General features: G+C 44.9%; 1 protein-coding gene across 22 annotated transcripts in view; it reads left to right on the top strand.

Moving 5' to 3' along the window:
• Window positions 1-23,110, top strand: part of MEIS1 (Meis homeobox 1) — a 964,979-nt gene that overhangs the window by 812,551 nt on the left and 129,318 nt on the right. For 19 of the 22 annotated variants that reach the window (XM_079941540.1, XM_079941543.1, XM_079941545.1 and 16 more), the window contains 5 exons: window positions 5,790-5,916; window positions 19,363-19,589; window positions 21,445-21,586; window positions 22,115-22,165; window positions 22,967-23,017. In XM_079941540.1, coding sequence (XP_079797666.1) covers window positions 19,390-19,589; window positions 21,445-21,586; window positions 22,115-22,165; window positions 22,967-23,017 — 444 coding nt within the window. In that variant the 5' untranslated portion in view covers window positions 5,790-5,916; window positions 19,363-19,389. Of the gene's footprint in view, window positions 1-5,789; window positions 5,917-16,814; window positions 17,511-19,362; window positions 19,590-21,444; window positions 21,587-22,114; window positions 22,166-22,966; window positions 23,018-23,110 lie in introns of those variants that run through there. The other 3 variants (XM_079941524.1, XM_079941537.1, XM_079941538.1) reach the window with 2 other exon arrangements.

Raw genomic sequence — 23,110 nt, 5'->3', positions numbered from 1 at the left:
TGAAGGAGATGGAATTAACATTACTTTACTGAGCCCAGAGAGGGATGGTTTCCTTTTCCAAAGCACACAGCAAACAGTCAAGAAGTAACCCCCAATCTGCAGTGGCTTAATATTAGGACTATTGTTCCACCCTTTTGGAAGCTTTTCACTTCCATAACATATTACAACTTAAATGGTAAAAGGCCCCCCCGCCAAAAAGGGGTGTTTTTCAGTGTATCTTATAACTGCCACACAGGAATGCATTTCCGATTGTCAGCGTCAGAAAATACTTAAATCATTTCTCTTGAGCCCTTGAGATTTTAACTGGGAAAGTTCTGTTTATAATTAGTTTGCCTTCCCCCTTTCAGCTGTAAACATTTGGCATCAGCAGAATCAGATAGAAAATTCACAAATCACTGGGGCTGGGAGGAATATCAAAAATAGAACCAAGTCATCCTGATTTCCAGATGAGGAGCCTCAGGCCCGGGGGTGGGAAGGATGGATAGAGGTCTCTGTTCAAATAACGAAGAGGCTCTTCCATTGCAGAAATGTCTCTAGTTGCAGGGAATGCCCCCACGTAGCTCCCAAGGCCCTTACTACATCCTTAGTTTGCTGGGCAATTGAGCATCTGAGGTTGAAGGGATGTAAATGATTTTGTGGCCAGGCATAAAAGTGAAACTGATAGCAGAAAATCCAACTTTTTAGCTCAGTGTAATTCAATGTAAAAGATATATCAAATCAGAACTCAAGTTCTGATTTGACTGTTATAACAACCGTCAATAGCCTTGAATGTTACCAGAATGAAAGAATGTGTACAAAAGCATCTAACCCAGGGCCTAACATAGAAGAAGCCCTCAATAAATGTTCCGCCTCGTGCGCATCCAGCCATCCAACTCCTTCGACCCCCTCCTGGAGCCTGAGATCTAAAACTGCTTGATCCACATATCTATATGTACTTAAATACTGCAGAGCAGATTTTGTTTGTATTTGCAGAAGCTTCAAGTACTCTATCAGATGTTTCTTTAAAAGCTTATAAATTATTCTTTAAGCTTTCTTTTAAAACAAATAAACACTGAAATGAATATGTGTGCATTAAAGTTCATAATCAATAAAGTATGATCAAGGAGTGGAGTTAGAGAAAGTGTAGACCCACAAATGAGTTGGACCAACAGCTGTCACGGGAGCCTGTGTTTGGGAGGAAGGCCTGTAGATCCCCTCAAGATGGAGACCCTCAATTTATAAGTGCCCCCCGCCCCGACCCCAGTGAAATTCCTGCTTTGGGGAGATGAGTGAGACTCTATTTACACAGAAAGTGAATTCCTGTTTCTATGCGCTCAATAAGCCCAGGGGGAATCAGAATACAGGAACTGAAGTCATATTTGTTGTTGTTATTGTTGCTTTTGTTTCGAGCCTACCTCTGCAATCCAGACGACCAATGAATCCCATCAGAATAGGTTCTGATGACCGAGTGATATTTCCTTTATTACACTATGTTTTAAATATCTGTCCATCAATTACAACATTTGAAATTCTGTAGAGTTATAAAAATATGATGACAATGATGGTGATGATGAGTGGGTAATGTGACATCTGCTTAACCGCATTTGAAAAATAGAAACCATGACAAGGCTGATCAGCCTTGCTATTCTCTTTTGGAAGATACAAAATGTCTAATATTTAAACCTTGGTCGCTCCCTCCCCCCAACATGACAGACTATTCAACCCATAATCAAAAGATTTGACTATATTGTAGGAAAAACTATTTTGGAAGTGAAACTATGTCTTTAATATTTCCAAGTAAAAGAATTCATATCTGATAAAAGCAACACTTTTAGATATGCCATATGCAAAAAGCGTACCATATAATTAGAAGTGAATTTAGACAGAAAGACAGAAAGATGAGATGTAAAAGCAGATAATTAGTGCACTGTTATAATTAGCAAATACTTCTCAATCCCATGGTAACTGTGCTCTGAAAAGGACTCCTGCCGATTAACTAATATTTCCTGAAAGAAGTTTTGTTCTCTCTCTTTAAATGGAAAATTTGAATTGCTATCTCCTTGAAAACCATGCCATAATATCTCATACATTGATTTATGTCTATGTTATAGTTTTTTTAAATGCAAAAAAAGGTATACTAACTGTAAGCACAAAACAAATATTATATTTGTAGAATGAAAGATTATAATAAATCTATATAATAATCTGTGTTCTATAGCTAATTTCAAGCATGATCTTTCAAAAATAGATATTATTTGTGCAACAAAAAGTAACTTTGAAATCAGAGGAGCAAACATTTCACACTGAGCATGGTTAATCAGTTCAAAATGTCTGGATGCTAGAAATAGTAAAACTTTCTGGAGATAGGTTCCAGAAGTTCAAATATTTCTAATTTTATAGTAGATGATAGGAGAGAAAGAGAAAATAACTAAAAAATTCAACCAAGAGGACATGTTTTCTCATTTTTTTCTCATGCCTTCCCTCCCAAATATTTAGCATAATGAAAGGATGCAGTTACAGAGATGTTCTTCCACTGATGCCACAACTCAGTACACAGCCTTTGATCCTAAACAGTTGTGTGACTTTAAACTATATCTGTGAGATGGAGATGATAATAACATGTCCTCACAGGGTTTTGGGGAGTAAAGGAAGATTTTAGGCATGGGGGTGGTGCCTGCTTTGTAAATTGTGAAATATTTTCTTAAACTAGGGGCAAAAATTAAATTCTCAATTTTATCCCCGAACATCAAAGACTTGATTAGGACATACAATTAATGTCACACATGTAACACTGTTCTAAACAGAACAGTGTAAAACCCAAAAGTCGGCCAAGTCTTCCCAATTACAGGCAATAGGACCCAAAAGTTACTCAGACACTTTTCAGTCAATCTCAGATTGTCTGGGACAAGCAGTGACATATGGTGACATTAGTGAGAAGGGCAGCCTGACAGCAGAGAGAAAAGACCGATTTATGAAATTGGCAACAGACTTGCCTTTTTATCACTATCCCCAAAAATGTCAGCGACAATGAGAAAAGCAGGTAAACTATGAAACTGTTTTTGGATCTCATGTCTTATTAGAAGTCTCCAAGAGAACAGGGGTAGGATAGTGAGGGTGGCCTTGGTATCTGGGTTAACTGAGTGTCTAAAGTAACTCAGTTAACAAACAAACAAAAATAAAGTAACTCAGTTGACTGAGTGTATAAGATAAGCCTGAGCAGCTTCTCAGCTTACCTACAACAATTATTCAGATTTTTCAAGAAAGTATTCCTCCAGAGGGGAATCTGTTGTGCAATTGAATGGTCCCCTAAACACAGGGATGAGAACAAACGTGATTATTGCTCACATGTGTTCTGGCACATACAAGGTGAGATAGAATCTCTAAGACCACTTACTGTTCTCCGGAATCATTCTCAAGTAGTAAGTACATTAGAGATTATGCGGTGAGAACTACCCCATCCTAAAAAGAACAGGGTTTGTTGCTTTTTAACTGTGCCCATTTCGAATTATTGGGGTGGAAAGATTTTGATAAACAAAGCCAAAGAAAGCGATAGGCCAAAAAAAAAAAAAAGTGCTGATTAATACCAGCAACAGGAATAGACATTTTTAGAAAGTGTTTTTTAATCAGCTCCCCGGTATGGGGTTAACCAACTGTGTCAGCAGAACTAAATTACAGACTCATAGGAAAGGAAAAAGCAAATAAAAAGAAGAGAATTTTGAAACAAATTCAAACTATTCCTTCTTGGGGTAAAAAGCTTCAGGCGCTGAGGAAGGCTCATTGGTTGCATCTCAAACAAATAAGCCCTAAGCATTGAACGTGTTAGAGTATCCGAACATATGTAATACTTTTCAGTGTAAATTAGCTTAGGATAAAAAGGGGTGCTGGCCAACTACCACAGAAATGCAAAAATATAAAACTAAAGTGAGTTAAATGCTCAAAGAAAAGGCGAAAAATGGTAACTGCCAAGTACAGAATCACAAGTCAGAGAACTAACTGGCTGTGAGCATTTTGTTCTTACCGGGTCAGGGGCGTGGTTGGTCCCATGTCACCAAGGATCGCCGGTAGCGCAGTATAGCTGGGAACTTAAACATGGCTGTTTGACCTTCAAAGCAGTGGTTTCCAGAGCATTTTGAAGCTCAACCACACTCCTCATCGTCCTGGGATACTGATTTAGAATCACGGTAAAATGACAGTTATTAAAAGAGCCATAACTATCCACTTCCAACTTTGTGGTTTTTAAGTTCTTAAGTATTCTGGTTGTGCTAAGCAGTGCTTTTTGGTTTTGATTTTCCTTGGTTTTGAAGATGGTCAGGTGTTTATGTTGTTTCAATAAATTATTATTTCAACTTAATTCCATATTTAGGAAAAAACAAAGCAGAATAAAGGCTTCCAGTGAATGGCATTTGGTTTGCTGAAATATGTAACTACTATTAGGCATAAAGAAATGAAATCTAGGTATAAATTATATCTCGCTCTACAAATTCAGTGGGCAGTGCTACACAGAAAATGTGAAATCAGGGAACTAGAGAAAAGTGTCTCCAGAAGTTGCCTGACCAGTGGAGAAAGAATTAAGTGTTTTAACCTCTAAACCACGCTAAAGAATATTCAGATAAAATCAAGCGGTAACAAAAATTAATCCTATGCTTTAGACATCTTTCCGTTTACTTTAGTTCTTTCAGGTGTACCTTTCAACAAAGACCTAAGGTGTCATTTTCAAACTTTGAGAGTAATATCTGGAGGTTGCAGTGCCTGAAGGTATTAAGGAATTCTTCTGACACTTGATTTCCCTGTAGGAAGAATCTCAAAAGAGTGGGGAGTAGAGAGTGAATAAATTGAAAAAAAAAAGTCCAAAGTAGAAGCATTTACGTTTTCCTTCCCTGGAATATAAAGCACAGGAGTTTCGGATTTCAGTATTTTGAAGGTTTTTGTGAGAAATTATTGTCATTTTTACAGAATCTAGTATAGTTTTCAAAAATTGCATATTATTATCTAAAATTTGGGCCTTACAAATATCTAAAATTGTAGTGATTGTATTTCAGAATGCAGTCATGTAAAATGGAGGCGTCATATAGTTCACCAGTATCAGCAAGTTTGCAGTTACAGGTTTACAAGATGCAATCCCACTTGAAATACCGAAGCTGAATTATAAAACACTAATGATTTCTTCCTAAAATGAGTGTTTATTTTTTTCCAGGTCATTAGTGTTCACTTCTTTCTCTGCCAAATGCCTCTTCTTTGTGTTCAGCGTGTGATATTTGTTGAACAGTACTTGGTCGTGCTGAACATGGCATATTGAACAGATTTAAAATGACCTTTGGTCACTGCTTCCCAAAGTGGGGTAAAGATGATTTAGGAGCATGTATCCAAGCAAATTGTTTTAAATGTATTATCGTATGTATTGTATGCTGCATTAGAAAAGATACAAAAGAAATCCTATGGTATAAAGTTTCATTTTAAAATACATGTATGTGTTTTATTTTAGCTGAAACGATTTTTTTAAAAGAACAAGTAAATAGTAATTCAGAGGGTATTAAACAGGGCAAAACCCCTATGGCTGTATGTAAATGGCTGAATCAAGGCAGGGAAACATTGCTTTAGGATAACCTTCTGCCATCCAACTCCGAAATATCAACCTTTTAAAAATTTACTGTGAAATAGGTAATATTGCAATGTCTTAACGCTAAACTTTTTTGATCATTATGAAGCTACACATTTTCTCTGTGTCTAATTTTATATACAGAATCATCACTAAATACAAGAATCAAAAGTAGACTTACAGAACAAAATAACATAACCAATTCATTTTGCAGGTGATTGACTTCTTCAAATGCAAGCAGCCCGTCAGTGACTGAGTTATAATTTGCACCCAAGTGTACTCAGTCTCAGCTCTGAGCTGAGCCTCACAGCCACTGCCCAGAATCCTGGCTGGGAATATTGGTAAGTACAAAGAGCTTTTTCTAATAGAACCGATTTCCAAAATTGTTCTCTGTTCCAGCCTACAATCACTAACTAGTTGAGAATAAAATACCTTATAGTGCAGTATATCACAAAAGTCTGGGCTCAAATCCTCAAAAGATTTTTAACTAAAAGATATGTAAGCCAACAAGCCCCGTGCAATGGGCTTTTCACGAAAGCTAGGCTAGGACAGAACTAAGGTTTAAACCTGAAAGGGTGTTAGGCTATTTTTTGTTAATAGTCAATGAGTTAAAACAACAACAGCAAAAAAAACCACAAAACAACAGTAAACTTCACAGAGTTTTGACTAAATAAATGCAGATGGCTGCAGATAATAAGCCTGCAAGCAGGTTTTCTGTACCGAACACCCAAATCAAGGCAAATTTCAAGGTAACAAAAAATTTTAAATGAAAGACTAAATAATAATCAGGGAATGGGGAAAAGCAGGTCATAAATAACTGATTTGTTTTAGGAGTCCAACTTGAAGCTAAAAATAAAAATATTTCAAAATTAGAAGTGACCACTCAAAAATATATTTTGCCCATAAATGATACAGGATGCCTTTGCAAAGGGTTTGGTAGCCTGGGTCTTAGTTGTAGTGGGGTTCAGGAAAGCAGGGCTAAAGTGCTGTTTTTGTAAATTTGAAACCTAAACATCTCCATGAGTTACGATGTCTGTTTATACTCTAAGAAGCTCCTTCTCACATCCTTAAAAGGCAAGCTGCTGAGGAGAGACAAAGTTAGAGGGGATGTTGTTTTTAATCCTGGGGTAAATAAGGCCTTGAACGTCCCGGCTCCTGCCCTGGGTGACCTGGACCAATTTTCTGCTTAGGGTCACTCAGTCACAGGAAGTCGAAGCAAAAGGTCTGAGTTGTTTGTTTGTTTGTTTGTTTGTTTGAGGGTTGAGGGTTGGTTGGAGAAAAGCTGAGCCTATGAGACCCCAGCAGCATCACCACCAAATACAGGCTCTCCTTTGCTTCTTTCTCCATGCTCTGTGGAAGGGTCTTCACAGAGCAACAAGTTCCCAGCCTGCCGCTCTCAGAAAGGGGCTGGTGATGGACTCGGGGTTGAGGCAGGGGAGGAGGGAAGAGTCACCCCGCAGCCCTTAAACTCACTCACACACAACCATCAACTTTACACAGCAGCTGCTTTTGACAGAAGATACAGAGGCACTGACCTCCAGTGATCTTAGGAAATGAAAGTTGGAAAGGCTTCTTCTGTAGCTGTGACTTTTTTTTTTAAGTGTTGGGCAATATATATAAAAAGAGAATTTTGAGACACCCAGAAAAGAGAGAGAAGAAATTGGATAGGTCACTTAACCTCTCTCGGTCTCAGCTTGCTCATCTGTGAAATGGGCAAATGGAACTAAATGCCTTGACTTAGCCCAAACATTCTCTGGTTCTTTATGGTGGGGAAGGGGCTGTGAAAAATGGGCCGATCATGAAAATGCAGACCGATCATTTCACCCTATTTGGGATGGTGACTCGCACTTCCCAGGAGAGGATGGTCATTTCTGCGATGGCCTAGGGGACATTTTGCAAGAGGGTCGTACTGTTTGCCTCTGGCCTTAGTTCTCACCCCCCCCACACACACACACACATTTTCTTTTACTTTTCCCCAAAGGAATTGTTTGCGATTGAACAAGTGGAAACATAAATAGCTGCGGAACTATTTAGGAAAGTCAATATGCAATTATGCAAAAGTCTATGATAAGGCTCCCTCGGAAGCAGAAAGCATCCGGGAATAAAGAGCGCATTTCTCCTTCCCTGGCGAGGCCGTTGTGGAATGGCTGTTTCTCTGTGTCCTGGGGACGGACAGGACTGGATCTGATTCCATCTCTGTCGCTTTCCTTGGCTCTGTCTTTCCGTTACTGCCGCCTGCTCTCTCCCTCCTTGCGTTTCGGTCGCCGTCGCTCTGCGCCTCTCCCCTTTCCTTCCCCCTCCCTCCCCCCCCCCCCCGGCTCCCCGCCCTCCAGGCCCAGGGCGCGGGGTCCGCCGCCTCCCTGGGTGGTGTGAGCGCAGCGCGCGCCGAGCGGGCGGTGCGGCCGGGAGAGGCCGCCGGCGGTGCCTCCCCTTCCACCCGGCGGCGGAAGAAACCGGGAGAAGGAACCGCATCCATCCCCACACAGTTCTCCCGCGGCCGCTAATCCCATTAGCGCACCTGAAATAATAACCTCGGCCACAGACGCGCGCTTGTTCCAGCCCCTCCAAGGGGTCGCCGCGGGCGCAGGGGGCACTGGGGGGGCCTGGGTCCCCGAAGGCTCCCGCGTCCCAAACAGACTCGCAGAGCACACTCGGCCTCGGAGGCGGAAGCGGGAGACGGGCGGCATCCCAGGGCTCACGGCGCCCCGGGAAGAGCCGTCCAGGAACGGAGGCGAGAAGCTTCCAGAATTAGGCTAATTGGCAAGGGGTTGCGGGGTGAGCCCGTGTCCCCGAATCCTGATGGGGAGAGAGGCGCCCTCGGGTGCTCAGCCCCAAGAACCGGCAGACAGAGCCCGATACCCCGAGTCGCCGCGTCGGGGTCCGCGGGTCCTTCGAACTCCGGCTCCCGGGTCGCCACCCCTGCGGCGCAGGTCTGACCCCCCACTCCCTCCCTCCGGCAGAGGCTGGGGCGAACCCCAAAGGAGACAGGATCGCGGTCTAGAATGGTAGGGGGTCGGTGCACTGGCAGGAGAGAAAACCTTTGGCTCCTTCCCGACGGTTCGGGGTCCCCAGGGAACACGTTTCCCCAAACCTACCCTCACCCCCCCCCAAACCGCGGCCCCCGCGCCCAGCCGGGTGTGAGCAGATTAGGGGGGGCCCACCCCGGGCAGCGTATCCTGCCGGGCCCTCCACTCGCCCCGAGGAGTGTGCGCCCCCGGGGGTGCAGGCAGGCCCGGGGCTCTGGGTGGCTCGGCGCCGCGGGACCTGGCACCCCGCCACGCACAGGCGACAGGACAGCCCCGCAGAGCGCTCAGCGGAGGAAGGACCCAGTCGGCAGAGAGGCCCGGAAGTGGCCGCAGATCTGCCACTAAATGAAGTTACCCTAGATGAGCCCCTAAGAGGGGAGCCTCTTAGGGCTGTGGGCTCGGCTGTGAACCGATTTCTTTACGGCTTGTACGTCGATTTCTTTCATTAGTTGTAAGTTTTCAAATTGGCTCTTTCTCGCATAAATCGCCTGGAAACAAATTATGATTTTTAGCAAGCGTAACCAGAGTTTGACGTTAATCTTTTTTAAAAGGACAAGGAAAGATGATATTTATTTTTCATTTTCAAAATAAGGGCACGTAAAGATACCTTTTCAGATATTCACAAGTGAATAACTACTCAGCGGGGGTCCTTCAGTTTCTTCTAGTTCTTTCCTTCTCTGTTTTTCACGATACTAGAATTCTTTCTGAGCTGCAGAAAGCCTTCGATATTTTTCTTATTCATTGGATAACTCAATGAAATGTTAAAATATTTATTTTTGAATAATCAGTACGATTTTTGCCTGAAGGTTTTCACAAAATATGCCCCTTTATACAGTCCAGCGTGGACGCTAATCATGACCAGTCTGGCTCATCCTGTTGCTTCAAAGGTAAACGTTTGCATTTGGCGACTGGAGACGTTCCCCAGCGCTCAGTACTTCCACTACTAGTTTAGAATTTATCAAACGCGGGAATACTTATGATTGGTTCCTGTAAGACTCGTCTACGTGTTCCCGCTATTGTTAGTAGGGTCCTTGTTGTTGTTTTAATCTGGCCCATTGGAACCATATGGCATCTTATAAAATAAACTTTCACAATTCAGTTGATTATGCTGAAGTTGAAAAGACACCCACCACAGCCATCACCACCGGCATCCCCCATCCCCAATCATCGCCATCTCTGCAGACCAACTGAAACCATCCTGTTCTTTTACACTGCAATGCGAGCAATCTCACTGCTTTAAGTAGTCAGTGTCAGCCCAAGTTCTCTGACATATCTATATTTAACACAATATTTTAAAGTCATTCTGACATAGTGCCACATCAAAATGTATATTTGAAGTAGATCATTGAAATATATCTATGCATCAATAAAGTGTCCTAAAGCTGTCTCCTTTTCACTACTGGGTTTTTATTAAAGAGTACCCTAATAACTAGTCATGTATTAATAGGTGTTTTTCTTTTTTAATGCAATAAGCAATTTAACTTCAGGAAAGCAAACAGTTTTAAGAGGCTGGTACCCAAGTCTATGTCTCTTCCACCAAAATCAGCTTGACTTCTCCATATTTTAGTGGTGTGGGCTTTATCAGTTCTCTAGAATAATTGTGATTATTCAGGAACTATGTCAATATCAAAGAGGTCAGAGTTAGCTTCATGAATTTTTTTTTGTACAAAGCTTCCATAATGCTAGAGCTCCATAAATATTTTTTTAAATCATAACAAAAAATGTATACAATATTTTTAAATGTTTAAGAGAACATCAAACAGTCTCTGTTACACAAAGGCATCTGACTGAATTTCAGCCACACTTTCTCCCACATGTGGTCTCCAAGTGAAAACACTGAAGTTTCATATTTTCATCCAATAATGCCAAAAGAGGAACTGCACTAAAAATTTTCTAATTACCAATTTCATTCTGTCCCTCCTACAGGTACTTTTCTTGATTACTGAACAATATTACGTTCTGAATTTCAAAAATTAATTTGTACATCCTGGATTACCTAGGCAGTAGACACATTTAACTTCACTGTCAAGCAATTCACGCTCAGAGCCAAGTAACTGCATGCACATGCATGTGCACACACACACACATACACATATATTTTTTTCAGAGATGCCAGGCTTGTCCCACCATCTTTTCCTTTTCTTCCCAAGCTGACTTTGTGTACCCCCACACATGCACAACTGTATTAAATGTAGGTTTTAGCCTTGTGCTTTAGTCCAGTGGTTGAAGTGTGCCTATACTTAGTATAATGTCCTAAACTTGGATTTGAACACACGAGTAGGCCACAAGACCTGTCCTGTGAGTCTAAGTTGGGTCCTGTGGTCCTCTCCTATTACTTACCAGCCCCAAATCACCCCCCCTCCCCCAAATGCTGGACAAGAAAAAAGTTTCTTAAATCATAGAGACTGTAGTTTTTCCATTGTCCAGTAGACGGCACAAAAGATCAAGTCTTCAAACGTTGAACAATCCACCAAAGCTATTTGGTTTAGTTTGGAGTGTGTCTGAGTGTACTGTTCATCTCAAACAGTCAGCCAGCCTGTGTTGTATCTGTGAAACAGAGAAGCATCTCCAAACTTAAGAAAGCTCCACAAAGTTGTGAAATGTAGCGATATGAAAAAGATTTGTGTATCCGCTCACCAAAATGCTGCTTCAGATAACGCAGCAACTGTTATAAATGAGGAGTTTGGAGGGAAATGTTACTGAGAAGTTTATTATTTAAGTTACCTTTTAAGAAATTAAACTGAGAAAAAGTACAAGGCATTTCATTTTTAATTATCTTCTAACAGATGAAGAAAATATTTGCAACCTGAACCTTCAAAATTCTATATTGGAATTTTGCCTGATGTATCTATGCTTTTTATTAAACTTGACACACAACTCAGACCAGAAAATTAAGTACTGTATTTCAAATGGGCTAATGTATACATGCGTATATAATACCTAGTAGAAAGGGGGAAGCAATTTTCTAGAAATTTTGTGAATAGCTTTTGGGGTATATCAGATGATGAAGCCATAAGAAATAACTTAGTTGAAACTTTGCCTCTCCTAAAGCAACGTGTGACTTTGGCTAATATTTATATTTTACTAAAAGGCTTCTATTTCCCTTTTCATCCTGCAGACGCTCCTTATGTAGAAGTGGGGGGAGAGGGTAAAGTGTGGGCTAATAACTCATTTCCCAGTTAATTTTATTAAGAATTTATAGCACTGTTTAGAAAGTTTTAAGACAACCGTAAATTTTATTAGGAATATTTTATTAAGCCCTCCATTTAATTAATAAAAGACCTCTATAACTTCTGAAAATGTCAGAGCTAGTAATTATGTTAACCAGCGTAATTTTTCCCCCTCTAGAGACCAAAGCATTTTAATGATTTGAAATAGAAAAGTGGTAAGGAAAACACACCCCCCCCCCCAATTTTTTTTCCTTCACTTTTGCGTTATCCAGCCCGAATATAGTGACGGGTATTTTCCCTGTGATGATTGGAGAGCCTCAGCTGACCTCTCATTGACTTCTGAACTGGACCCAGACATTCTTTGTTTTCTGAAGCAAAATGCAGTAAACAAATCTCCAGGTTCTTATAGCCCAGATTGCTTTGGGGCACTTGATTAACGTCTTCCCTAATCCTGTCGGTTAACCCCCTTTCATATCACCTAACCAGGTTTCTCCCTTTTATAGACCTCTAAATAGTTTATTTCACTTTTCTCACAGCCATTCATTAGCTTTGACTTTTTGGTACCTTTCTCATATGGCATCCAGGCTCTTATCTCCAACATTCCTCTATTATCTCTAGTAGATTTTAAATCTATTTTCTTTGAACTGTCTTTCCCTTCTCTTATTTCTGTTTTTTGAAATGCAAACGCTAATGTGGGATGAGATTCAGAGGATGAATGTTCTTGAAGAACAAACCCTAAGCCTCCAGCCCACAGGACAACCTGAAGAGTAATCACAGCATTTTAACAGGCATCTTAAAGTTAGGTGGCAGATGATAAACCCTTATCATTCTGTGAACACAGCTGCCAAACTCGATTGATTAACAGGCTTTTGTTTATTCTGGGCTGGCAAATACACACACATTTTACCTTAAGAGGTGCCTTTTTAATTTCTGAGGGTTTTGGAGCTGACTCATCAGTGTGAACTTCGGGGACAAAAGCCTAATTCCGGATATAGGTCTTTCCAAAGACACGATTCCTTATAGGAAAACAGAACACTAGAGGGAAGTTCTCCCGGAGGACTGTACCAACAGCCCAGAGGGGCACTATTTGTTTTAAATGCCTCCTTGCCTGAGGGTGTAAACAATAGAGACCTAGGCCCCAGGCTGCCTCTTTAAAGTCCTCATTCTCTATCTTTCGGAAGATGCTCTGGGATGGGAAGGGTAAGCTGAGTATGGAAGGCCCATTTCGAAAGAGCTAGGGGCAAGTGCCAGAACCCTTCACCAGGCCAAGGTTTTGCAAAATAAAAGTACTTTTGCCTTAAAAAGCAAGTATCTGAGATAAGCTAGAAAAAGGCACTGCCATAGAACAGCTATAAATATCAGTACTAGTTTTCTAAGATACCTGGAACTATCCCTTTACCTTTTTCTTTTAATAGATGATTAATTGCTGCCCTGCTAAAGGAGGTTTTTTTTCTTCTTCTTTTTTATGGCTACTATATTGCAACTCCAGAGGTCCTCTGTGCAATTTCTCTCAGCAAGCCCCAACTGTAATAACTGTTTGCTAATTGTAAAATCCTTATCCAGAATGAGGTTTGGGCAAACAATTTGTACTACTGTAATTACATTGTAAAAGTGTTTTAGTCTCTCGGTTGTTCAGAATTAATCTTATAAAGGCCTAGGACCATCGGGTTCACAGCTATACTTGGAAAGAAGGGGAGGGAAGGAAGAAGACACTTTTCAAAGCTAATGAGGTTAGTTTAAGCCCACAAACTCAAACTATCTCATTCTTTAAGGAAACTCTGTTTGTCGGTAATTTAAAGTTGAAGATCATGGTTGAAGAGCGTAATAGTCTTCTACTGCTTGAAGTTTGGGGTTGTGTTGGAAAAGGAGAGATTTACCTGAACCTTCTTTTTCCATCTCTGCTAGAAAACAAAAGAGAAAACTTACCGGAACGCATCAATACAAAATGCATTCCATTGTCAAAGAACTATATATACCAGAACTGGCCTTTTCCACATTTGAAAACGTGACCGCAGACTTGAGGTAACTCCAAACCGGTCGGCCACCTAAGTCTTTGCCCGAGAACCCGTAGGGCTGTTAAAGACCATGGTCATAGAAATGTATTTCGCAGTAAATTTCTCTTGGTTAAATTATACTTACACAATCTCCTTCGCAGTTCATTTTAGGATCATAAACGTAGCTGTGCCCATGTCGGTGTTTGGCTTGACGCTCCCCCCCCCCCACTTCGTGCCCCACTACCGCCAGCCGCGCTGATATCGGGAGGGCCTGCTGGAGAGAAAGAGCTCACACCCCAGCGAGCAGCCGTCGGAAGGCGCTCAGGTGTTGGCCGTTGCCGGCTGGGGTTCCAGGAAGAGCTTGCAGGCGGCCGGCCCAGTTTGGTCTTCTCTGTAATCGGAAAAGGATTGCGTTGGCTGGCCCAGCCAGCGCAGCTTCCCAGGAATTAAACAGAGAAATGGCCTTCCTGACACCGGGAGGTCCCATCCTGGCCTGAGTTCTGTTTCCAAGTTCACGTTGGGGAACGGCCGGCGGGGTGGGGGTTCGGGGTTGCCAGGCAGTGGCACAAAGGCGCTGGTAATTCACCTGGATCCTCTGGGCTCTGACACACGGGCCTGCCTTAAGTTCCCGCGTGATGTGTCGAGGCGTTTGTACCAGAAAACTCTACATTTTGCGATGGTGAAAAGTAAAAGATCTTAAAACTTGGGGTGTGGGGGGAGAAAGGAAGAGAGGAGACAGAGATGCAAATGATGGGGGATCCTAGGATGAGTTTTTTTTAACAGTCGGAGCTCTTTCAAGGCAAAACGCATCTGAAGGCGTTGGGTGAACGTGCCAGCCCTACGGGAACACATGGGGCGAGTACGGCGTCGGGGCGGGGGTGATGTGCGGGAGTCTGGGAAGGCTCTGATGCTCGGCTTTATGAAAACTCCACTATTGGGGGGAACTGGGCGTTGACTCGTGAGAAGTATTAAAAGAAGCAATAGATGACGCTTAGGGAGGTACGTGCGCTTGGTGGAATCTGATTCCAGATCTACGTTCTGATGCTCGCCCTGTGTCCCCTGCTCCTCGAAAGCCCACTCAAACAGAAACTTCAGTCCTGTCTCTCGGACCGATGCGAATTCTCTTTTAGTTTGCGTATTAAGAGTTGGCTTCAATACATTTGAGAGCTCCTAATCTTTTCCAAACAGTCTATGCAGATACGAGCCCCTAATCTTTCTCAAAACTCTTCCCCCTTCCTTCACCTCCCCCGCTTTGGGTTGGTCCGCAGCTGGCGGGGTGGGATGAGGGTAGGGGCGATGGGAGCTAGGGGCCGGCTGCTTTGGGGGAGTCAGCCTTTTGGCCACAATCAGGGCGGGAATCCGGAGTGGCAGTTTGCCTTCCCGGCAGATCGAAGCTCCCTGCTGATCGATTATTTGATAATTGATTTTCCCCGCAGCCAATAAGCTGCTGCCTTGGCGGGAGCGTCTCCTGATTGGCCGAGCCCTCCTCCCCGGCTGCCTACCGAGATTTGGGTGAGCTCATTTTCCACTCGACCGCAGGGGGAGTTTTCTGCGAGGTTTCAACTGGAGGGAGGAAAAAAAAATCGTGCTCCGAGCCGAGCGAGCTGCGAGCCCTGCTCCGGGATGTGAGGTTTCCAGCCCGCTGGTCGAGCTGTTGCAGCTGAGCCATCTCGACAGATCAGAGCCGGGCGGGCAGAAAAATAAAAACGAAAATAATAAATATAATAATATACTAATAAAGGGCAGGTTGAGAGCGGGAGAGTGAAGAAAAGGAATTTTTTGTTTGCTTAAACCGGAGAATAGGTATTGAAAGGGAGAAAGTTCAAATTAGTGGCTGGTTGGGGCCTCCGAGTTGTGGGTAGGGGCAGCTTTTTGTCTGAAATCTCAGCCCCCGAAGTGAATTTCTTTTTCTTTGGCACTGGGAGTTTTCCCTGAGCCAGACTGGGGATCGGAAAGAGGAGTGGGGGGAAGAAGGGCATGGGGAGGAGAGCGCGGGGCGTCGCCGGGGAAAGAGCGTGGCCGAGGTCGGAGACCCTCGGCGCCTCGAAGACAAAGGCAGCGCGGCTGCAGCCCCAGACGAGCGCGCCGACCCCGCCGCGCCGCGCCCTGGGCGCACGGCCGCCTCGCCCGGAGCGGGTCGGAGAAAGAGCCTCCCTCCCCGCGGCTCCCTGGCCCGGGCTCCACCCGCGAGGTCGGGCTGCCCAGAGCCCGCGTCGGGTTTCGCTTTCCGGCGATCATAAATAGCTTCGTGTTTGTAAACAGGCGCTGGGGGCACATTCCCGGCTCTGGGCTCATTGTTCCCTCCCTTCCTCTCTCACTTTGCGCAGGACGCCGGGGCTGGGGCTGGAGGCCTCCGGGACTAGGAGGTGGGGGCGTCCAGATCCCCAAAGTGAGAAAACGCAAGCATTTCCTTTCCTTGGGCCGGGTGTCCACCTCTGACAGCAAAAAAAAAAAAACCCTCTAAGGTGGATCTGCAGAAAGCCCCAGCCATCTCCACCCCACGTTCTCGGGACTTCTTAGCTCAGCCTTTCCCAGCCCTGTTCCTGCGCCTCCTCTCTTCGCTCCTGGTTTGACTTTTCTACGTGGTGTGTTTGGTTCTAAGAATCCACTACTTTCTGCACCAGCCCCCCTCCGCCCCGAAAAATACTGGCAGACCCCAATAATTTCGAGGAAAGTCAGGAAGTCAATCCACGGAGCCCTGTGCAAAATAACTCCCGCTGCTGCCTGCCCCGCTTTTATTCCCAATCTATTTCAAGAGAGCTTTGGAGAGAGAGTCTGGAGGGGGAGGGAGAGAAAAGCATACGGAAAATAAAGCCGGCGGCCGGGGGCTACTACCCGCGCTTCTGCGCGTGTGCCCCGGGTGTGTGGGTGTTTGTGCCTGGGCGTGCGATTTAATGGAGCGCCTCTCTGCCTCTCCAGTGCGGCCAGAGCTCGCTTCGCGCACCCACCCCTGCCGAGGAGCCTACTTGCTGCAGCCCAATGCATTGTGTAAGACGCGACCTGTTATGGCCACCACTACTTCCGGGTTCTAGCATTCTGGTCGGAATCCACCTCTCCGCCTGTGCAACACACACTTTACACACGCACGGGGACTGCAAGCGGGCAGCATCGATCGTGGCTCCTTTAAGACAAACTCAGACAGACATTTTTTTTTAACCCTCCTCTAATCTCCCTCCAGTGCAGCAGTTGCAAAGAGGGAGAGAGAGAGAGAGAGAGAGAGAAAGAGAGCGAGCGAGAGAAGAGAGAAACTGATTAGGAATTAGGACTGATTCAAGGGAAGCGAGCGCTAGGGCTTTGTGCATTTGAATATTAACATTTGAGGTGTTCTGACCAGAAGAAGACTGAGCGGATGATCATTCATTCACCACGTTGACAACCTCGCCTGTGATTGACAGCCGGAGTGGCAGAAAGCCATGAGATTTGGTAGTTGGGTCTGAGGGGCGCTTTTTTTTTTTTAACTGATTTTTTTGGGGAGAGAAGATCTGCTTTTTTTTGCCCCCGCTGCTGTCTTGGAAACGGAGCGCTTTTATGCTCAGTGACTCGGGAGCTTTGCTTCAGGTCCCATAGACCGAAGATCTGGGACCAGTAGCTCACGTTGCTGGAGACGTTAAGGGATTTTTCGTCGTGCTTTTTATTTTTTTTTTCCGGGGGAGTTTACGTATTTGTTTCTTTTCACACTGGCCTTAAAGAGGATATATTAGAAGTTGAAGTAGGAAGGGAGCCAGGGAGGCCGATGGCGCAAAGGGTACGTATTAAAAAACAATTGTGGAACTCAAATGTGAGGTTAAATTGAAACGTGGCTGAAAGACACTGCTAAAAAGTTTCCTTTTTTCTCTGTCTTTTTGAATGAGGCTCCTAAAGCCGTGGCCTAAAGCGAGAGGATTTATTCAATGCATTTGTAGACTTATGTATATTAACATGTAATTGTGAATTCAAGTAATCAAGTTTTCTATAGATTCCTAACCAGCAGCTATATAAATAAAAATACAAGCTCGGGCAATCATCTGTTTAAAAAACAAAAACAAACAGCGCTAGATACCTAATGTTATATAGCGTGAGCATTCAAGGAGCAGAAGTTTAAGGCTAGTTTTAAATTAAAATAAGCAGCTAGAAACTTCTGATACGTTATTGATTATGCTCATCTTTAATATCACTGAAAGTATTTAGCATTTTTAAGCAAATAACTTTGTCATAGTACAACGGTTTTGGGGGTCGGAAAGCATTCATCTTTTTAAAGTAATTTTAATGTACATGGTTTTTTATGCAAGGTAATACTTTGTAAGTTTTTCTTAGAAGAGCCCTGCACTAATTGGATACTAAGCACACAACTACTCACTTTAAAAATGCAATACTAATTTCCCCAATATTCCTATTTGAATGGAAATGTAGTGAGAGTAAAGTGAGACAATGACAACCCAACAGAGGTAGTTTCTTAAAAGAAAGGGGGTCTACAAAAAGCCTTCCTTGCATAATTTGTGCCCTGGCCCTCAAAGCCCTGTTTGCAAAAGAAAGTTACTAGGCTGACACATTTTTTCTTTACTCCTTTGGTTCAGGCAAATGTCAGCGTTCTTCCAAACTCTTTTCACACCTCTGGCTTGAAGGAGATGAAAGTGGCAATTCCTCTTTTCTTTGAAAATCATTTCACTCTCGGCGCCTCCACATCTTGGGAAAAGAACATGCCTGAAATGAAGCAAAGAGGAAAACCTAAATAGCTAAATTTTGCACACAAAAATAATGACAATATGAAAGTAGTTTTCCTGGAGAAGGAAGATGGGGGGGTTGAATGTGCATTTACTTTTAAATTTGCTTTAAACCTGATGACTAACATTTAGCTCACAGACATCTAGTCTAGGGGGAAAGTTCATAAGAATAGAAAAAATAGAATAATTGCTCCAACTATACATTTTCTTTAACTTGAGGGGAATATTGCCCAATTCTAAATTCAGCCCCGATGTTGAAGAGAAGCTACCCTTCTCTGAGTTTCACTTATAAGAGAGCCGGTTAGTTTTGTATGATTTAGCAGTTTGTCTTGGAGAGCAAAGGAAATGCAGTGTCTTGCAGGACTGCCTAACCCCACGCTGGCAGGGAAATAAAATGAGAAGCCTGTCTGAATTCACGTGCTTGGCTTAGCTGTTCCCATCGTAACTTTTTTTTTTTTTAAATTCCCCCTGATGGGAAGGGTCTGTGAAACCAGGCAGGTTTGCTGTACTGTCCTGGCATGTTTTATTATTGTGATTTTGAATTTCCTCCTCTAGAGACGTGCACGTTTTACCTTCTGCCCTCCGGGAGAATGCCTCCCTTTCTTCCTTCTTTCTTCCTTCCTTTTTTGCCAAAGGATCCTGAATTTCTGGCTAGCTGATAGGGACACAAGTTAGGGCAAGACCATTCAATCTAGCCGAGTCTTACCGAGAATCCTAGAAATTTTACTTCTAAAAATATTTTTTTTAATGAGAAATCTCAACTTCAGAGATGCAAGGCCACCGAATTCGGGGTTGAAGGATCCAGCTGGACTGACATTATATAAGCTCCGTGTCCTGCCGTTCCCCCATTTGCCCGCCTGGCCTTCTGAACCTGTTTCTCTCCTGTTTCTCATGCAGTACGACGATCTACCCCATTATGGGGGCATGGATGGAGTAGGCATCCCCTCCACGATGTATGGGGACCCGCACGCGGCCAGGTCCATGCAGCCCGTCCACCACCTGAACCACGGGCCTCCTCTGCACTCGCATCAGTATCCGCACACAGCTCACACCAACGCCATGGCTCCCGGCATGGGTTCCTCCGTCAATGACGCTTTAAAGAGAGATAAAGATGCCATTTATGGGTAGGTACGACGGGCAGCAGGCTAAGCAGTGGAGAGGCGATGCTTTCTCTATTTCCCTTTGCCCTCAGTAAGAGGAAAGCCAGAGCTCTCTGGATTGGAGGTACATTATTTGGTGACTTTTCATTCGCTTTGCATGAAGATTTGGGGGAGGCGGCCTGCCATCCCAGACGCCCCCCCGCCCCCATCTCCGCACACGCTCCGCGCCAGTCCAGCGCCCCGCTCCGCCGAGGCCATGCCCGCGGAGGGGTCGCCGTGCAGAAGTTGCCAAATGTCCCTCGTTCCCCCAGACCCCGGCTCGGTAGCTCAGCGGGTTGGAGTCCTCACTCGCTTGACTTCGCAGGGAGAGTGTTGGGGGTTTCTAAACGTAGGCGCCTTTGTGTTGGAACGAAACTTTTAGTTTAAAGGAAAATCTTTTAAGCCACTGATTGTTCTGACTTGCTAAGTTTACTCAGCCACCGTATGCTGGCTCTGCCACCGCACAATAAAATCAAGGCAGGCCAGTTGCAGGTCAGGCAAGGGGGATCATGCTTTGCATTTAGGGAGTTTGACCACTGTAGTCAAGGAGAGGAGCTCGCTCTGAATTGTCACAGACCTTAAGAAACTTCTAGCCATTTTAGGACTTTGTGTTCAAAGGCGAAACCTGCAGGATTTAGAAGTAGATGCGGGGTGCTCTCGGGTCGGTGTCGTCTTCTGCTGCAGTTCACACCGTGTTCTCCCGGGCCCTTGGGTTAGACCCTGGACTAGTAAAACCCTCTGAAAGTCACTTGTGCCTACTGTGTGCTGATGTATTGGGGGACCTCTTTTTACTTTGCAGCCACTTTTATTTTTATTTATTTCTTCTTTTGAAAAAAAAAACATCAGGCAACACTGACCCTCCCTGGCTGAAAACCCTTTCTGCTTGATCTTCTGGTCCCTCGTGCGATGAGCTTGTTTAAATCTCAGCGTCCTTTCCGCAGTGTTGTTAACTGCAAATCGTTTAGGCTCCGGGACAGAACATTTGGGGAAGCTTTTTGAAAAGGACCCCAAACTGTTAAATTCCCAGCTGGGTTGTGAGAGCTAATAAAAGACTTGAGACACCTCTTTGGGCATTAGAGGAGGCTTTTTTTTTTCTTTTTTTTTTGATGGGCTGGGATAAGCGACATCTAGGCCCCTCGCGATACTAGCTGCTTTGGCATTACGCAGGAACAAAAATGAAAGGCTTGACCGCAGGAACATTTGAAGGAACTTTCTTTGGGGGGCGGTGGGGACCATCGGCGAAGGGAGGGAGGTGTGCAGGGAGCCGAGGAGGAGCCCTCTTGCTCTCCGAGAGCCGTGAGGTCGGGATCGGGAGATGCAGTCCTCTGACAGTCGGTCCCACAACCAGAGAGGTCCTTTCCCCAAGTTAGCTGAGCGCCTGCCACCAAGATCCCCAGAGCCTTGGGCTTCGCGAGATGGCCTTGGAGGAACCCACTTGAAAGAGCTTTCCCACCCCCTGCGCCCCGCGCCTTTCCCCCCCTGCAGGTCCTGGATGTGCAGAGGAGGGACGAGGGCCGGTCGGGGTGGGAAACTTAATTCAAAATGGCTGCTGGAACCGCTTGGGTTTTATTCTTAGCAAATGTTACCAATTTCTCCGGCCAGATATGGTGAACCGATCCTCAGATACGGTCCATGGCTTAGGGCCTCCGACTTCGGGGGCCCAAGGAGGAAGGGGAGGTGAGCAGTCACCTGGGGGCGCGGGGGAAGGGGAACAAGTAGATGACAAAATCAGGGAGGGGGTCCCCGCCTTGAGCTCGTCCTGCTGTTTTTCTTGGGCGCCTTTTTTCACTGCCGCGGGACTAACCATTGTGTTGTTTGTGACTGTTGTATTTTCTTGCAGACACCCCCTCTTCCCTCTCTTAGCACTGATTTTTGAGAAATGTGAATTAGCTACTTGTACCCCCCGCGAGCCGGGGGTGGCGGGCGGGGACGTCTGCTCGTCAGAGTCATTCAATGAAGATATAGCCGTGTTCGCCAAACAGGTCAGCAAAATCAATGTTTCAAAAGTAAAAGAAAAAAAAAGAAAAAGAAAGAAAGAAAAGAAAAGAACCTCCCTCCCTCCCACCCAGCACATTTGCAAAAGTAACCAGCGAACAGTCCGCCCTAAGCCAGGCCTGTTACCTCTTCTGAGCTTTTCCTCCTAAATGAGTGTCTTTGCGGACGCCTGAAAATCACCCCAGTGCTTACCCACTCCCGCTACCTAACCCGACGCAGAAAGCTCTGTAAAATGCAACCCCAAAGCCCACGCGCAGGAGCTGCCTTGGACTTGGCGAGCTGGGCAGCGGTCTCTCAGAAGCGCAGTTGCTGGGAGAAGTAACCCTGTGCTCTGGGCTTGTTTTCGGATTCTTTGACTCACATTGAAGGGTTTCTGCACGGGACGAACTCGGTGTCACAGAGCCTCTCCCGGAGGTTACATCCTGCCCCCGACAGTGTAATGAGGCAAGAAACTAGGAAGGCGACCAGATTTCAAATGTTTCTTTCTCCCCACCCCCCTTCTCACTTGTATTTAGATTCGCGCAGAAAAACCTCTATTTTCTTCTAATCCAGAACTGGATAACTTGGTAAGAGCGGACCCCTTACTCCCCTCCTCCCACCTTCCCTCCCCCCCCCAAAATCCCCCCTCCTCCCAAGCTTTACTTTGAGAGCCCTGAGGTTTCTAGACCGGTCTTCCCCTATCTGCAAGTGGGCTGCAGAGGTTTCCATCCACCCGCAAGTGGTCCGGGACAAGGTCCCGGGGAAATAAATTCACCTCGAGAGGGGCCGGGCAAGCCGGCGCGGGGAAACGCGAGCTTTGTTTTTTATGACAGCCGGGCAGCGCGGCTCTAATCAGCCCGGGGATTTATCTCCGGGCCTGTCAGCGTGTGTGCTTAAACTTTGCGGACTTCCCAGCCCTCAAAGTCGCGTCATGAGGACAGCGACCGGGCCAGAGGCCCCAAACCACCAGTTTATCTGAAAGGTGTGCAGAAGGTGGCAGAAAGTTTGCAGTGTGAAGAGCCACAGTCCGGGGACTGTTGGGAATATTTTCCGTGCACTCCTTGCAAGGAAACACCTAGTCGAGGGATGCGGCCCTTTGGGGGTGGGGTAGGGGCAGTGGCGCTGGGAAAGGGTGGGGGAGCCATGGGGGAGGAGAAGGTTTATGATCCCCCCTTAGATGCTTGGTTGTTGTTTTAGCTATTTTTGTCTCCTTAAGAAATATAAACCTCTAGATGGTACCCACTCGCTGCTGTTAAGTTTTAGTGTTATTGCCATAAATCAAAATAACTCTATTTGGGGGGTGGGGGGAGGCTGGCGATGTTAGAGCTGCAACAGCCAATTTTCTGCAAACTAGGAATGGGGCGCTCATTCTTTTTGTATCTTTGCAGATGATTCAAGCCATACAAGTATTAAGGTTTCATCTGTTGGAATTAGAGAAGGTAATTTCTCTAGCTTTTTCTCCTTTTGCTTCTCCCTCATGCCCAAACACACAGAGGGGGAGGGTTCAGAATGGCTGAAGTTCAGGCTTCTGA

The sequence above is a fragment of the Stenella coeruleoalba genome (genome assembly GCF_951394435.1).
Source record: "Stenella coeruleoalba genome assembly, chromosome: 13".
Taxonomy (NCBI): Eukaryota; Metazoa; Chordata; class Mammalia; order Artiodactyla; family Delphinidae; genus Stenella; species Stenella coeruleoalba.
The sequence above is the reverse complement of the archived record's forward strand: the minus strand, read 5'-3'. Positions and strand labels throughout refer to the sequence as shown.